Source organism: Xenopus tropicalis, chromosome 2, assembly GCF_000004195.4.
Source record: "Xenopus tropicalis strain Nigerian chromosome 2, UCB_Xtro_10.0, whole genome shotgun sequence".
NCBI classification, from domain to species: domain Eukaryota; kingdom Metazoa; phylum Chordata; class Amphibia; order Anura; family Pipidae; genus Xenopus; species Xenopus tropicalis.
The window spans coordinates 66,042,711-66,059,743 of NC_030678.2; the positions used below are offsets into that span (position 1 = coordinate 66,042,711).

At 39.0% G+C, this 17,033-nt stretch overlaps 1 protein-coding gene across 1 annotated transcript in view; it reads right to left on the reverse strand.

The window, feature by feature from the left end:
- Positions 1 to 8,811: 8,811 nt before the first annotated feature.
- Positions 8,812 to 17,033, reverse strand: part of grm4 (glutamate receptor, metabotropic 4) — a 469,811-nt gene continuing 461,589 nt past the window's right edge. Inside the window, exons 10-11 of the mRNA XM_031896847.1 lie at positions 12,132 to 12,378; positions 8,812 to 10,484 (exon numbers count right to left, since the gene is read on the reverse strand). Of these exons, the coding sequence (XP_031752707.1) occupies positions 10,435 to 10,484; positions 12,132 to 12,378 (297 nt within the window). The 3' untranslated portion in view covers positions 8,812 to 10,434. The remainder of the gene's footprint in view (positions 10,485 to 12,131; positions 12,379 to 17,033) is intronic.

Genomic DNA, 17,033 nt, shown 5'->3' on the forward strand with positions numbered 1-17,033 from the left:
AGTGTGTGCTTAAGTTCTAGAAAGTGTTTGACCACCGGTTTATCCCCTTTACCTGTAGTGAGAGCTGTCCGAATTGCTGATCGATGATTGGCCATTCTGTCCCTGAAATTGGTGATTGGGACACTTGATGATGTAGATTATAAATTTTGATGTACATGTGACCCTGTGCTTGATATGGATTATCCTACCGGAATGAGGGTGGTTAAATGTGGCTCCTGTTGTCATCTGTCGGCACGTAGTGCAGTCTATGCATCGGTAGCAACGTGGTTTTGTGGAGGGTGGCCAAGTTAAGGTTATATGCGCTTTACAGCTTGTTGCAGTTCCACTGATCTGCCATTTCTGGATTTACAGCTCTGCATCACTGGTACCACCATCAGCACTAAAACATACAGATAGGAACACCTTATTACATCACACATCATTTCACCCCCCACAACTTCTACAGGGTATCCCATATTCACAAATGCTGAGGATGGTCCGCAACAATTCCAGTCGTAATACTCTGATGATCCAACGTGATGAACTCGTGGAACGGTTTTCATACAGAGGCTACCCCCTGCATGAATTGCTAGCCAGCAAAGAAAAGGCTATTGTTTCTTCACAGGACTCTATGCTCATAAGGACTATGAAAACCAGTAATAAGGCACAGGATGACCGAATAACTTTCTTGACAACATACACCCCCTCCATGAGAAGGATCACTGAGGCAATCCACAAACACTGGTCAGTATTACAATAAGATAAAACTTTACCTCCTGTGTTTAAGGTGCCCCCCAGGATTGCCTACAAAAGAGGACGGAACCTAAGAGACCTACCTACCATTCCTCTATAGTAGGAGGGTTTTCGTCTCTCCAGTGTCTAGGGATAAGAACCTTAGCGGCAAGGATCATCTGTAGTAAGAGACTGTGTTTAAAAATATATTCAGGTGTATCTGTATGGTACAATAATACTAATTGGGGAGTTAGTGGTGTTTGGCAGCCTAGAATCTCTTGGCAGGTAGATTGTATACTATTCCAAAAATGTGACAGTTTCGGGCATGTAAACCAGATATGGGTAAGTGACCCCTGTGAGGAGTTACATCTCCAGCATGTATCATTTGCTAGTAGGTGCATTCGGCAGAGTTGGAGTGGGGTTCTATACCATTTCGAGAGTATTTTATAGGAGTTTTCTTGGTATCTGTTGCTGATAGAACATCTCGCTATTAACCTGAAAATTTTTCCCCATTCTTTTTCTTGTAGGTCCAGACAAAGCTCCTCGTTCCAGGCCCGTGTGAAATAAGGTAAGTTTGGGTATTTTGCAGAGAGGACAAGCTTATATAATATAGAAATCAGATGCTGTATGGGCGCTTGGGCATCGCAGATTTTTTCAAAAGCAGTGAGGTTCCTATTAGCTTTATGTAGGTCCGGATTTTTGTGAAGGAAGTGTTTAAGTTGGAGGAATCTCCAGTGGTCTCTCCCAGACCAATGTGCAGCAGTTGAGTGTATCATAGCAGGTTGGGTGGGTGAGTCCAGAATGTGTCTTAGTTGTAGATTTTGTAATCCAAATGCATGGGGTAGACCGTCATCAGTTAGTCCAGGAGGGTATTCCAGGTTGGAGCCGAGCGGGTACAAAGGGGCTATCTGAGATTTCTGTTTGAAGAATTTCCAGAATGCGGAAATAGCAAAGACCTGGGGATTGTTACTGATATTGGGGAATTTGGGGTTGCTCTTGTTTCAGATAATGTTTTGTAGTGGTTGTTTAGCCCAGTAGTCTTCTAATGATTTCCACTGCTTACTTATGTCAGGTTGTGTATGTTCCATTACTTTATCTAGTAGACTTGCTTGATAGTATGTGGTGAAATCTGGTAAACCTAGGCCACCAAGGTTTTTGGGAAGATACAAGATACTTTTCCGTAATCTAGGACGTTGTTTGCACCAAATAAAACTGCTGACAATTGAATTTAGGGATTTAAAGAAGCTTGCCGGTATGTTAATCGGGAGAGTTTGGAAAAGATATAAGACTTTAGGGAGCACAGTCATTTTGATTACACTAATCCTGCCAGTCCAAGTGAAATGTTTGAGGTCCCAGTTTATCAATTGTGCTCAGTAGGGGCGTATAGTTATAATGGAAGGTTTCATTTAGGTTTCTAGGCACATATATCCCTAGGTAGCAAAGCTTGTCTCTTTGCCATTTAAAGGAGAAGTTCGATTTCAATAATATTTCTTGTTGCTTCGATAGGGAAATGGGTAACACCTCTGACTTGGACATATTCACCTTATAGTTGGATATTTCTCCATAAAGATGTAGCTCTTTTAGAATATTAGGCATAGAAATATGTGGTTTCGTTATAAACAATAGGAGGTCATCCGCAAATGCTGCTGCTTTATACTCCTTTTCCCCAATTGTCAGGCCACTAATATCCCGATTAGCCCTGAGTGCTATCAGGAGGTGTTCCATACATAATACATATAAAAGGGGAGATAATGGGCACCCCTGCCTAGTCCCGTTGTGTATAGAAAATGTTTCTGATCTAATACCGTTTATCTTTATTTGGGCCGTGGGAGTAGAATAGAGTGCCATTATCTTGTCCCTAAAAGCATTAGTAAGTCCCAACCCTTCTAGCATCTGTTTCAAAAATTCCCAATTGACCAGATCAAATGCTTTTTCTGCATCTGTTTGATAGGAGTTGTGAGGGTAGGTGTTGTTTTTGGGCAATCGCAATTAAGTGTAGTACTTTCATAGTGTTTTCCTTCCCTTCTCTACCCTTTACAAATCCTACTTGGTCTCTATGTATGAGCCGAGGTAGGAGGGGGTTGAGCCGATTGGCAATAATTTTTGTATATATTTTCAGATCAATATTGAGAAGAGAGATAGGTCTATAACTACTACAGTTAGTCGGATCTTTACCTTGCTTATGGATTACAGATATGTTAGCGGAGAGAAATTCCTTGTCCAGAGGACGGGTTAAGTCTATATCATTAATAAAATTTAAGAACAACGGACTTAGGGTGGGGGCAAATTGTTTATAGAATTGTCCCGAGTAGCCGTCAGGGCCTGGGGCTTTATGTGGCTGTATGTGTTTGATAGCTTCTAGTACCTCTTGCAGTTGGAAGGGGGCACATAGATTTGTTATGACTGATGCCTCTAATTTTGGCAGGGGATGTTTGGTTAGGTATTCTTTAATTTTAAGAGTCAGAGTCTCCTGCTTATATGTTTGCGGTATGTTATAGAGGTCTTCATAAAAACTCTTGAATATATGTGCTATTTTTTCTGGTAGGACTTGCAGCTCACCCTTAGAATTTTTAATTTTATGGATATACTGATTGGTTTGTCTATTTTTAAGGTCCTTGGCTAGTAGTTTCCCGGATTTATTGCTGTATTCATAATATTTCTGTTTGAGTTTAACCATGGCGAATTTGGTCTCGAGATTAAGGTATTGTTTAAAGCTTGTTAAAGCTTGTTAAAGTTTTTTCAGCTTGGCCCCGATGTTTGATTAAAAGTCCCCTAATTATACATTTTAGAGCTTGCCATTTAAATTGGTGGGGGGTAGGGTCGCTGGCCATTGTCTTTTTGTAATCTTCTATATTATCTAGGATTTCTTTTTTGCACTCGGGGTCTTTTAAAAGATTGTCATTTAGCCTCCAGCTCCATACTGTTTTAGTTCTATTAGGGATGAGCAGGGATGCTGAGATAGCGGCATGGTCTGATCAAGTGATATTATCTATAGTAGCTTGCTTTAACCATTGGAGGTGATGTTGAGAGATAAATATGTGGTCAATTCGGGAGTAGCTATTTTGGGCATGCGAATAAAAAGTAAATTGTTTCATAGTGGGATTGAGATATCTCCAGGAGTCAATTAGTCTAAGTGATTGTAAATTTTTATGAATCCTTTTGAGTACTGTAGTTGTGTGATTTGAGACCCCTTTGGAGGTGTCCAAAAGGGGATTAAGAGCTAGGTTAAGGTCACCCCCAATTATAGTGATGCCTTCTGCGAAGTCCTGTATCTTGGGTATTAAGTGTGATAAGAATTTTTGTTGTTTGGTATTAGGTAGATATACACTTCCTAATGTGCAAGGTGTATGGTAGAGTAGTCCTTTGATTATTATGTATCTCCCATTTTGGTCAGAAAGGGTCGCCTGGAGTTTAAAGTCTACGGTATTCCTGATGGCTATTGCTGCCCCTTTCATTTCTGTAAGGGGTTATTGCTATAGAACCATTGGGAAAATGTGCCCAGCTTATGCATTGGGGGAGCTTCTTTCCTAAAGTGTGTTTCTTGTAGGAAATTAATATCTCCCTTTTGTTTCCGCAGAATATTAACTAGTTGCTTTCTTTTTTCCGGTATATTTAAACCATTAAATTACCCGCCATCATATCTAGAGGAGTATATAGAGCAATATTCATACATTAATGACCATACGTTTACAGTATTAATGCCATACCGAGAGTTACTATGAAAGAGAAAGGGGAAGATAGCTAGAGTTTGCCGTGAACTATATACAAAAATATCAAGTATTAGACATTTGCACATTTTCCGCATTAACTGTAACTCATCCGGATCGGTTCCGGAGTGACCAAAAATAGCATAATGATACATATCAATATACACATAAACAAATGGGTATTTTGCCGTGCTGTTTCTGCCTGCAGAAGGCCGATCTAATGGCGGGCCCATTTTATCCAGGGGGGGAGGAAGGGCCTTTCGGAGGTGTCGCACAGCCTCTGTGGAGTTAACGAATCCCTCACGCGGGATAACGGGGAACGCTTAATATAAATGTAGGCATTGTAGTATAGTAAACTATGAGCTATGATGCTCAAGAATCTTCGCAAATAATTGGGAGTAGAGATTAAGTGAGACCATAGTTACCAATGTCAACCGGGTTCCATATCCTCTGGGGGGTTCCCTGTTTTGTCTGGGATTTGCCTGGGTCTTTTCCTTTTAGCTTTTGGAGTAGATACTTCTGTCCAGGCCTCTTTAGCAGGTAGCGGGATTGGTTCTGGTAGCTGTACAAATTTAACCCATTCGGCTAGCGAAATTTCTGGTGTTCCGCAGGCTTGGAGAAAGGGCTGTATATCAGTCGGGTCTGCAATAGTGTAAAGCTTCCCCGCTATTGTGGCTTGTAGGCTGAAAGGGAACCCCCAGCGAAATAATATTTTCTTTTCTTTTAGCATATTGGTGAGTGGCTTTAGCATACGTCTTTGCTGTAGTGTATACCAAGACAGGTCTTGTAGAATGGTAATGTCCGAGTTTTCGAACTTTACAGTCTTCATTTGTCTAGCTTTAGTGAGTATTTCGTCTTTTTCAGTGTAGTGTAGCAGACAGCAGATAACATCTCTAGGTTTTTCTGATGCTAGCCCCTTTGGCCGAAGAGCTCGATGAGCGCGCTCAATGTAGATCTCAGTAGCATCAGGCCTGTTCAATATAAAGTTAAACAGTGATTGAACTTTTTGCTTAAGTATTACGGGGTCTACCATTTCGGGAAGGCCCCTAACTCTCAGATTGCATCTCCTTCCCCTGTTATCTAGATCTTCTATTCGTCTAGTTAGGGATTGAATTGCTTTACCTTGTGTCTGTGTTACCGACATAAGTGAGTCCACGGATATTTCAATTGTCTCTGCTTTCGTTGCGTTCTCCGCGGCTTTGATATGTAGCGATGCTATTTCTGCCTTTAGGTCTGCTACCTCCTTCTTAAGTGTCGCTTGAATTTGTTGTGCTAGTATTGCAAAGTCCTGCTTGGTTGGCAAAGTTTCCAAGTATGCAATTGTGTTTCTCTCAGATATAGATGAATCGTCATCAGACTCAGGATCGTTCCCGCCCGCCTCAGGAGCACTAGGCCTCATTGCGCACCTCTCCTCTTCTCCGTCGGATGGCATCAGGAATTTCTTCAGAAGTTTCTGCGATTCGGTAAGTTTGCGTGGTTTTGATTCATCTTCCGATATATCTTTCATTTTGCCATGTTTGCCCATTTTAATTGCGATCTCTGTCTTATAATCCACAGGTCTGCAGCGGAGCTACAGGACTATGCGACCATTCCGTTAGGCAGTCAGCCACGCCCCCCTCCCTGTGGTTTGGTTTATGTGGGTAAGACCATCACCAATTTCAGGGACAGGATGGCCAATCATCGATTGGAGAGCTCTCACTACAGGTAAAGGGGATACACCGGTGGCCAAACACTTTATAGAACTTAAGCACACACTGGCCAGCATGAGTATGATCATAGATTTTTGTTATTCAGAACTGAATTAAGATGGATACACAAGTTGGACACTATCAGCCCACGAGGACTCAATGAACTTGTCTCTTATGCTCCATATTATTAACAACATGCATATAATGCTTGAATTTATTTATCCCTCACACTCCGTATTATTAATTCAGTAGCCCCCACATCTGTATCTTCACTCTTTCCCTGGCAGTAGCACTCATCCTCCTGTTGATCTTTGTGTGGGTATAATACTTTATTTCTTCTGGGTTCTGAAGCCTGAGCTTCTTTGGTAATTGGCTACAGGAACCTCCCTTTTCCTTGTCATTATGCAAAGGGGACCTCAGTGGATACCTGAACACTACCAGGTATATAATTAATTTTCTCATTGTATTACACAGTATGTCTAATTATGGGCCCCACATTCTGTCTGGTCTACAATGAATAACCTCTAATTACTAATATTTTACCCCTACTGTCCCAATTAGGAGTGGTGTAAAAATGTAGTGTTACCATGGCAACCCGTTACCATAGCAATCCGTTTCAGCCCTATTTAAGTTTCCATTTACTGACCAAGTTCTTTGTTATGAGTCTATTTCAACTCACGGGGCTCATGTGAAGCAGTGTTGATACAAACTTGTTACTTTCTCGGCTCATCCCTGAAAGCTAGCTACAATAGCATGTTAATTTTGATACTTTTGTTTCTGTTTAAGCTGCTGCTTAGACCTTTCGATTACTTGCTTGTACTTTCTATTATTGCTCTTGTGTTTTTTGTTTTTATTGCAAGTTTCAGTTTTTTTATTGGTTTATCTCTGGTATCCTGTCTCTAGCGATGTATGATGACATCATCTCCACTTTTTCCTGCCACTTTGTGATTTTTTAGACACTGTGTTGTATTCACCACTTTGATAAAGGCTAGAGTGCTAGCCAAAATGTTAGTCTCCTCTTTAATAAAAATAATTTGTTTATATAAGTCCTGTGAGTGCTGACCCTCTCTCAAGCACCATAATTATATATATATATATTGTGAGAGATGCAATGGAAAAGATCATTGTTTGGTGTGTTTTCCACCAGTGTTGAAGGTGGGATACAAATAGCACCAGGTAAAATGCCTGGTTTTGCAGCAGGTAAGGCTGTGTTTTTTGTTACTGGCTTAGGAAAAGCCAAATGAATAGGTCCCTGGAGTAAATGGGGGGGTTAATTGGTTAGGTTCTCCATTCCAAACTGATTTGGCCAGCTGTAGGGAGCTGCCTGATTAGGTTGCAGGTGAGCAGCTAATAAAAGTGCTGTATGATTATACAAGAGAGAGTTGGAGGTTGATCCTTGACTGAGTGAAGGTCACTATCAGAACAGGGCAGGAGGGCTGCCTGTGTCAGGAACTCCCAGAGAAGCTGGGGGTGCCACCTGCCACTGCAGGGAGCAGAGTTTTGACCAGATGGATGAGTGCTGAGAGGAGTCAGCAAGGCTTAAGGAGAAGCCTGAGTGTAAGTTACCCCGAAAGGTGAGAGCCCTGAAGAAGGGACAAACAATAATCCTGAACTGTATGTTGATGAACTATCTTATGTTTCTGTTGGGAAGAATTGGCCCTGAATAAACCTGTGTTTTGCCTGAAAACGTGGTGTCCCAGTCTCTATGCTCCAGATCCTCTGCATGCCTGCCTACCATTGCTAATCACCCCAAAATTCTGTGTACAGGCAGTCAGCTTGTCACAAATAAAATACACAAGAGCCATAAACATCATGTAAATGATATCATTAAACTATGGTCCCTGATGTTATCAGTTATAATAAATGTTTAGTGATGTCATTCTGTCACATGACTCACTGAAACATATAAGGATATTAGAAGTCTTACTTATAGACTTATATTATCCCTATATTTTACAATAGTGGGTACATTATTCTCTATCTATATGATATATATTGGAAACATGCTTAGAATTACATTTTCTTTTACTATGCAAAACATTTTTTTACAAAAAAGCCCACCTTAAAAAGGTTATGTATGAACTAGAAAATGTACAGAGACATGCAGCTAACTGCTAAAATGCATTTCAGTATCCTCAGTGAACCAGCCCTCCCTTGTCCTTTAAAGATGTGGCAGATAAAATGCCCTATGTAACCCAGTGTGCTATTGCCCTTTATTTTTTCTGGGATTTGTGACTCATATCAAGGATAAAAATTATTATCAGTATTTTTTACTATGCAAAAAAAATATTTTTGCATGAAAGCCCACTTTAAAAAGGTTATGTATGAGCTAGAAAATTTGCAGAGACATGCAATTAACTACTAAAATGCATTTCAGTACCCTCAGTAAATTAGCCTTTCCTTGTCCTTTAAAGATGTGGCAGGTAAATTGCCCTAAATAACCCAGTGTGCTATTGCCATTTATTTTTTTCTGGGATTGATATGATGTTAGATACAAATGATTGACCTTTTCAAAGTACCATGCCATATGGCATTTACTTTATACACAGAAGATGTTTCACCTTCATTTTTAACATCCTTCACTAAGCTCTACAGTAGTGTTGTAAAATAGAAGGCTCCACTGGCCCATGCCCACACTGTTAGATGTACATATATGTAGGAGACTGGGTCTCATGAAGGGGCAAGAAGATTTACAATCAGAGAACTTGGTTTTGTCATTTTTTTATTATAAACAGTCAAGTAGAAAATCATTTCTCAAGACTCCCTGTGATTTACATGCACACATAATTTGCATAAACACAGGCACAACAAAAACTTTCAAAAGGAGGATCCAGAATAAGATACATTGCCATTCTGAATAATCATATTTAAAAAGTGACAGCAGGAATAGATGCATTTGTAATAAGGTCAGATATCAACCAATTTTCAAAATAATCATTTAAATAGAATTCTGCCCCCTAAAGGAAACTTCTTTTGCTGCTTCAGACATACTACGGTGTTTTTTTTTGTTTTTTTTTAAAACAAAGTTCCATCCTTAAAATAATAAATTTTTTTATTAAAAGTAACTTTCTATCATGAGCTATTATGTTGATTTATAATGCGTGAATATTGATAAAAAAACTATCTGTTAAGTTAAAATGTTATCTGCTGGTACAGGCATACATCGAAATAATGTAGGAGCAGCCTCAAGAACGGACTACTGCTATATTGTTTGAATTGTACATGAAGTCAGGACAAACAGCGCAGTCAATAGCAAAGGACAGACATATTCTGCTTACAATAGCAATTGCCTCCACATGAAAGTTTCCTTTGCATTGCCATTGCACTTCAAAAAGTATTTGCCTCCTTTGATAAGAAGTGAATAGCAAAGGACAGACATATATATGGTGTTCAATAGCAACTACATTTAATACAAGTATTTTAATATTATTAGTATATTTAATGTATGCTAGGAAGCTGCTTAGAATTAAAGTTGCTTTCCAAACACAAAATTTTATATTATGATTTTGTTTCCCTTTATACATTTTTTCAGTTGGGAGTGGAGATGTCCTTAGGGATACATAATATACAATAAAATGCAAAATTAGAACATGTGGTAGGCAAGCAATAGACAGATAGAGAAAGCAAGCAAGCAATAGAATTATATACTGAAGAAATACGTAATGAGAAAAGACATTAGGATATTTATACTGGCATAGACAACATAATCTAAAAGTGAATAACTACTTTATTCATGTTAGCGTTTATAAATTCCATATGTAAAATTTAAATTTAAAACATTCTTCATTAAGAGTAAAATAATGTTTAAAAAAAGAAGTTGCAGGCAGGCAAGAAATTATTAAAACAGACAAGACAACAATATTTATTCCATCTTTAGGAGAAGGGGCATGTTTTACCGCACTACAAGGTTTTATAACAAACTATTGTTTCATTGCAATCTATTGCCATTACACTCACATATCAAATCAGAACTATGAGCATTTCTGAAAAAGAAAATACATGTTTCTGTATATAAATGCATAAGGTAAAACCTGTCTTAAAAACAGAAAAGCTTTAAAATGTAGCTGATAATTTGATTAAGAATATTTTTAAAGAAGGAAATAAATTGTCGTGTCTCCTTATTCTCAGATACTGCCTGACAGAAATCAATATTCTGCTAGGGTGTTGGGCTTTTAAATAGAAGCCATTTCTGTATTCCGAGTTTGTTCCCAGACATTCTGTTCCATCTCACCAGATGACTAGCCATCCTAAATTGTTCAGTGTTCAGTATAGGGCTGACCCAAACATTACAGTTCTACCACTGAGAAAATGCTTATTCATCTTTCCGGTTATATGGCATGGTTACTATAACTTACATAGGTAGGTTTAGTAGCCAAAGCTGTGAAAAGAATGAGAGATTGAGAAAGAAAGAGAGATGGTTAAGATAAAATAAGCAGTAGTAATAATATAGTAATGTAAACTGATGTTTACACGCTTGTACTTTTTAAACTATGCCAATATTTGCATAGCATATGGTTTCTTTCCTTCATAAAATACACACTTCCAGGTTTGTCTACTTCAGATTAGAAATATTTCAGAACCATGGAATTACCTAAAAATTAACCTATTAAAGGAGAAGGAAATTCATTTTGGCATTTTAGGGCCAAAAGATTAGCCACATTAGTGCCACCTAGAATGCTATATTTATTCAGCAGAAAGCTTTACCATACCTGAGTAAACAGCCCCAGAAGCTCCCTCAGTTTGTTTAAGATTTGTTTAAGCAGTCATTGTAGTTTGGTCTTGGTTAGTGATGAGCGAATTATTTTGCCAGGCATGAATTTGCAGTGAATTTCCACATTTCACCACTGGCAAATTGTTTTGCAAAAATTCCCGTGAAAATTTGCTGCTAAAAAATCTCTTTCATAAAGCTACTTAATTTTTACCTTTCCTTCACCTTTAATCATCTCCTAAGGAGACAATACATTGTCTCATCTACCTCATATCAGTACATTAATCATCTCCTAAGGAGACAATACATTTTCCTCATCTACCAGTCATCATTCATAATTGGATATATAAATACCCGCATTGTTCCCTATAAGTTTCTAAATGTAAACCCTAGGTTATAGACCAGGGGTCCTCAACATTTTTAAACAGGCCCCCACCCCTGCTGCGTCCTCACCCCTGGCAACCACCTGTCTGCCTCAGCGTGGTCCTTGGCCCCAGCATGGAACATTGCCTCATCACACCGGCTGGACAGGGTGAGGACGCAGGAGGGGGTGGGGGCTGGGTAAATGACCTAGGGGAGCCATAGTTTGAGAACTCCTGTTATATACTATAAAGTGCTCTTTTCAAGCCTTACTGCATAAACTATATTACAAGAACCGGACAGGTATCATCATAAGCAACTCGATTAGGTAGGTTTGATTTTTCTGTTGGATTGGGCACAGCTTTGGCTTGTTGATATGGTCCCTGAACTGAAATTCAATTTGATTGTTAGCCCAATATTGCCCATCTATAGGTGGGCATATTGGGAGAAGATCTGCTTACTTGGTGACCTCGCCAAACGAGCTAATCTTACAGTGTATGGCCACCTTAAAACAAGTTTTTAATTGATTAGACAGGTATGGGATCCGTTATTAAAAAAAAACCCATTACCCAGATAGTTTAGAATTACATGCCCCCACCCACTGGCCTAAATCACGGGTCATCAACAAAGAGCAAAACTTTGTGGGTGACTAGCAATTTGGCATATGCTGCAGGTCACCCATGGGCTTATAGACAGGCCCAGATATGGCAATTCATATTCTAAAAAGATCCCTTATCCTGAAAACCCATGGTTACAAGAATTCTAGATTATTTATATAGCCCTATACCTGTATTCAGAAAGTTACTTATTTCCATGAGATAAATCTCATTAATTTTTGCTATATTGTTTACCTTTAAGAGGACCTAGGAGCTATAATCGTATTTCCCACAACATAGATATGTATACTTACACACACTTGTGTTAATCATTTAGATATTCTTTTCTCAGTAGTTATACCTTGTACCTCCATGTTGTCACATAATTCAGTCTTGGCTTCCCCATTAGGTCTATAGCTTCCTTTCTGGGTAAACTTGTTGCTCATAGTAGCTGCAGTGACAACGGCCTTCAGACTTCGTTTGCGTTTAGGCACATTTTGCTCTGGATGGAAAAGGATGACATAGACCTTGGGCATATATAGCATTCCCAGGGATACTGAGGCGCTTAGACTTACTGATATAGTCAAGGTTGTGGTTTGTATATGCATCTGAGGAAAGAGTTTTAATAAATTAACAGTAGGACCCAGTATGCACAGCTATATTAAGAAAAACATTTTTTAACTCTAGTAATATATCACTTCTTTAAAGAAAGTCACACCATGTAAACCTTAGATAAATCCACAGTTCATTTATCAAGAATTTAAAAATGCATAATTATTTTTACCTTTGGTAATCCTGGTCATTTAAGATTTAGCCATTTAGCTCCATGTATGGAACTTCTGCCTACATAACAGCCACAACAATGAAGTTTTATATACTGGTAATCAAATTTATCAAATGATCTACCTTTCTAAGACCAAACATGGAGTAGCTTCAGTTTCCTTATTTGCCCTGTTAAGATCAAGCAATAACATAGGTTTTTCAGAATGAAAATAACAAGTAAAAGTATGTTCACCAAATTAACTTTTCATCTTACAACTTGGTAGGATTCTATAGAATAATGCAGACAGAAGAGGAAGTGATTGCAGATATGTGAATCTTGGTCCCAAACTAAAGACAGGGGATAAAAAAAAAGAAAAGGGAAAAACAGGAATATACTCTCAAAGGGTTATCCCTGTATAGACTTCAGAACACTGCACCGAAAACCCCAAAAAAGAGGGTGTAATTATTATCAGGTAAATTCCTTGATCAGGTATGGTACAAAAATTAAGACTTAACAGTCCTTGAGAAAGCTCCGCGTGTATAGGAGCGAAACGCGCGTCGGGCTTGGAGGGGGGAATGAACGGGTGTTGATGTGGGGCTTTGTGGTTGGAAGGGTGGGTTGAAAGGGTTGTACGACTGATGTGCATTTTAGGAAGCGTGGGTGTTACAATCTAGAAACGAGAGACTGGGCTGAAAGCTAGGGTTAACTTCACTTCACTGCGGGGTGTTGGCACACCAAAATTACTTTATTTTAGCCCTATACTTAAAGAGAAGTACATTTCTCATTTAATAACAACGGGGTCTGAATCTCCCTTGTGACAAAGCAGTTATTTTAGATCATAAGGAAACTGAATTTTCTGTGTCCTTATATGGTAATAATTTCGTAACAATAGTTTCAGATATCTTTCAATCTCCCTTGAATTGCCCTCACAGGCCTGGGAGAATTAAGTTATAACGGCTACTTTGTAAGCTGAAACATTGTAGCAAATTTTAGGAAGCAGGTTAACTCTGAGCAGCCTTACTTGGTGTTATAGTTTTCTTTTGAGTTGCATTTCACCTTACGCGTTTTTAATGGGGTTCTGTCCTCGATAAACTTTATCTTTTTAAATGTCAATAATAAAAGTTAAGTCTTAATTTTTGTACCATACCTGATCAAGGAATTTACCTGATAATAATTACACCTTCTTTTTTGGGGTTTTCGGTGCAGTGTTCTGAAGTCTATACAGGGATAACCCTTTGAGAGTATATTCCTGTTTTTCCCTTTTCTTTTTTCTGCCATATAATTTCACTTCAGTTGCACGTCACCCCTATACTCTCAATTTCTTCCATGTACAGTTAATGTGGATGGTGCTAGCCTTTTCTATTTTGTACTATAAAGACAGGGGATACCTGGTAAAGTTTTTCTTTAAGCTTAACTAAACAGCATGAAAACATGCTTTGGAGGTACAGAGAGACTCCAAGAAAAAAAAACAGATCTTATTTTAAACACAGTTTATAATGGTTCAAGTACCATCTGTGGCCCCTTGCTATAGCTTTTCTCCCCTTTTTTGGGAAATGTGACTGAACAAAACTAGTATCAGTGGGAGGTTTTGGATAAGCTGAATACCCTGGTCCCTTAAAGGACAAGGAAAGTCTAAAAACAACATGAGCTCAATAACTTAGCCTTAATACAGTTATAAACATATTTCCTGAACTCACCATTCTGTTGCTTAATCTGGCTCTGACATAGAAAAGTCTTGTCAGTAAATGCAGTACCTGCTCCTAGCCTCTGCAGCTTCCCCAGCTATCCCACAGCCACAGTCTCACATCCCCAGCTATCCCAAAGCCAGTCCCAGAGCAATCCGACCACAGTCCCACTATCACACAGCCTTAAGCCACAGGCACCATCCCACAACCACAGTACCACTATCCTACATCCATTCCACAGCGCCACAGTCACACAAAACCAGTACCAAACAGAATTAAAATTAATATTATTTATTAAACATATCATTTAATAAATACAGCAGGTTGAAAAACAAATGTTTAAGCCACTTACATATCTCAATATTAATAAAAACGAACTGTGCGTAGGGCTCTTAACTGCTCCGTTAAGAGCAGTGAAAGATAAGAGCGCCAGTACAACATACGTCACTAGGGTCACGAAGCCAGCGCATGTGCATTAGAAGCAGGCACAAGGAGGAAGTGATGTCGAAAGTTTTAAAATGGTGGCGCCAAAGAATGAAGAGCGGAGAATCTTCGGATGGATGGTGCACCGATCCAGAAGCAAGTTGTGAGTTATTAATGCGGCAGTTCAAGAGGGGGACTGATGCTTGAAAGAAATATACCATTATCATTTTTTGTCTTTCCTTCTCCTCTAAAGACTTAATGAATAGTAATGAGGGAATTTTTTCACCAGGCATGGATTCGTGGCAAATTTCAGTGTGTCGGATTGGTTTATTTTTTCAAGAAACAGGCACAAAAATTTACTGCCTAAAAAATTTGCAGCATGTAAAAATAGGCGTGCGTGTCAAAAAAAAGTTGTGGTTATGGCAAATTGGACAATGTAGCATCAAAATGGGTGCGGTTGGGTCAAAAGGTTGCATGGTCACTGGCTACAGAGGGTGGTTGTTAATGGTACATTCTCTACTTGGAGTAAGGTTCTCAGTGGGGTCCCTTAAGGTTCTGTACTGGGTCCACTTTTGTTTAACTTGTTCATAAATGTCTTAGGGGAGGGTATTATAAGCAATATACAGTGAGGAACATACGTATTTGAACACCCTGTGATTTTGCAAGTTCTCCCACTTAGAAATCATGGAGGGGTCTGAAAATCACATTGTAGGTGCATTCCCACTGTGAGAAACAGCATTTAAAAAAAAATTCCGGAAATCACATTGTATGTTTTTAAACAATTTATTTGTATTGCACTGCTGCACATAAGTATTTGAACACCTGAGAAAATGTAATATTTGGTACAGAAGCCTTTGTTTGCAATTACAGAGGTCAAATGTTTCCTGCAGTTCTTGGCCAGGTTTGCACACACTGCAACAGGGATTTTGGTCAAAATATTTCAGCCAGCACAACAAGTAAAGTGCAAGCAGGGCTTAGCCCCTGCGTGTTTATTCAAAAAGCAATGTTTCGGGGGCGTACCCCTTCGTCAGGCATACAGACACACCAGTGCACATGATTAAATAGTCACAACCTTAACATATGTGATTGTTTGGTTGATATATTAACCTTTAAAACACTCTAAAAAAAACTTTATCCAAATTGTGCAATACATAATTCACAAAAACTTTGATTAATTATATTATACAAAATTAACCATCCTTCCCAGTATTCAGTGTCCATAACTGAAACCTCCATAAGCAAGGCATAATTCAAACAATGGGTATAGATCTGCAAAAATTAATACATAAAAATCCATAAAAGCATACTCCATCAGTCTTATTTAAAAACATTATCCCTTTAAACAGTTTCCTATGTCCTTAACATTCATTATTGTTACATAGTCTCAATTTAACCGTATAACCTTTTAACAGTGTAACCAATCCTATAAAACCTAAATTTTGTTTCCAAAACTAACGAAAGGTTACAACAGGGGTCGGGAACCTTTTTGGCTGAGAGAGCCATAAACACCACATATTTTGAAATGTAATTCCATGAGAGCCATACAATATGTTTAAGCCGGGCCTCGATTTGCGGCTGCCTGTGGAGGATTATGCGGCTTCAGGCCTGTTTGGCCGGGGATGCTGCGGGGCAAGGTAGGATGGGTACCAAGGATGCTGGATGCGATGCGGAGGAGGGTGTGGCCTGCGCTCAGCCAATAGAAGACGTGTTCTATGCCTTAGACTCAACCTGAAGGAAGAAAGGATTCCCTGTCATTGTAGTTCTGCATGCTTCCTCAAATGTATAATAAATTATCTGCAGGGAGAAATATTTATATATATAATTCACTGAACATACTACCAACAGAGTCTATAAGAAGCAGGACATAATGCATTCCTCATTTAACCCTCTAGGGTATTTCGTTTTTAAAGCCCAGATCCAGTAACACTCCCTTTGTAATAAACGTATTTTTATATCATGATCTTCCCTTCCTTTCACCTGTTCCAGTATTTGCCACCTCAGTTGCGAAACTTGATGGTCACATTCAAAAAAATGTTTAGCTAATGTAGTTTCTCTTTTTTCTTTTCACAATTTTTTAACCGGTTCATTTTTTTTCCTTTTTCCAACACCATGGAGACAGGGGGTTTATAGTTACGTATAGTGGATTTATGTTCATTCAATCGTACCCGTACTGCGTGACTGGTCTGGCCTACATAGCCTAGTCCACAGGAATTTTGGCCCACTTCTCCACACAGATCTCCTCTAGATCTGTCAGGTTTCGAGGCTGTCACTGAGCAACACGGAGTTTCAGCTCCCTCCAAAGATTTTCTATTGGATTTAGGTCTGGAGACAGGCTAGGCCACTCCAGAACCTTGATATGCTTCTTACAGAGCCACTCCTTGGTTATCCTGGC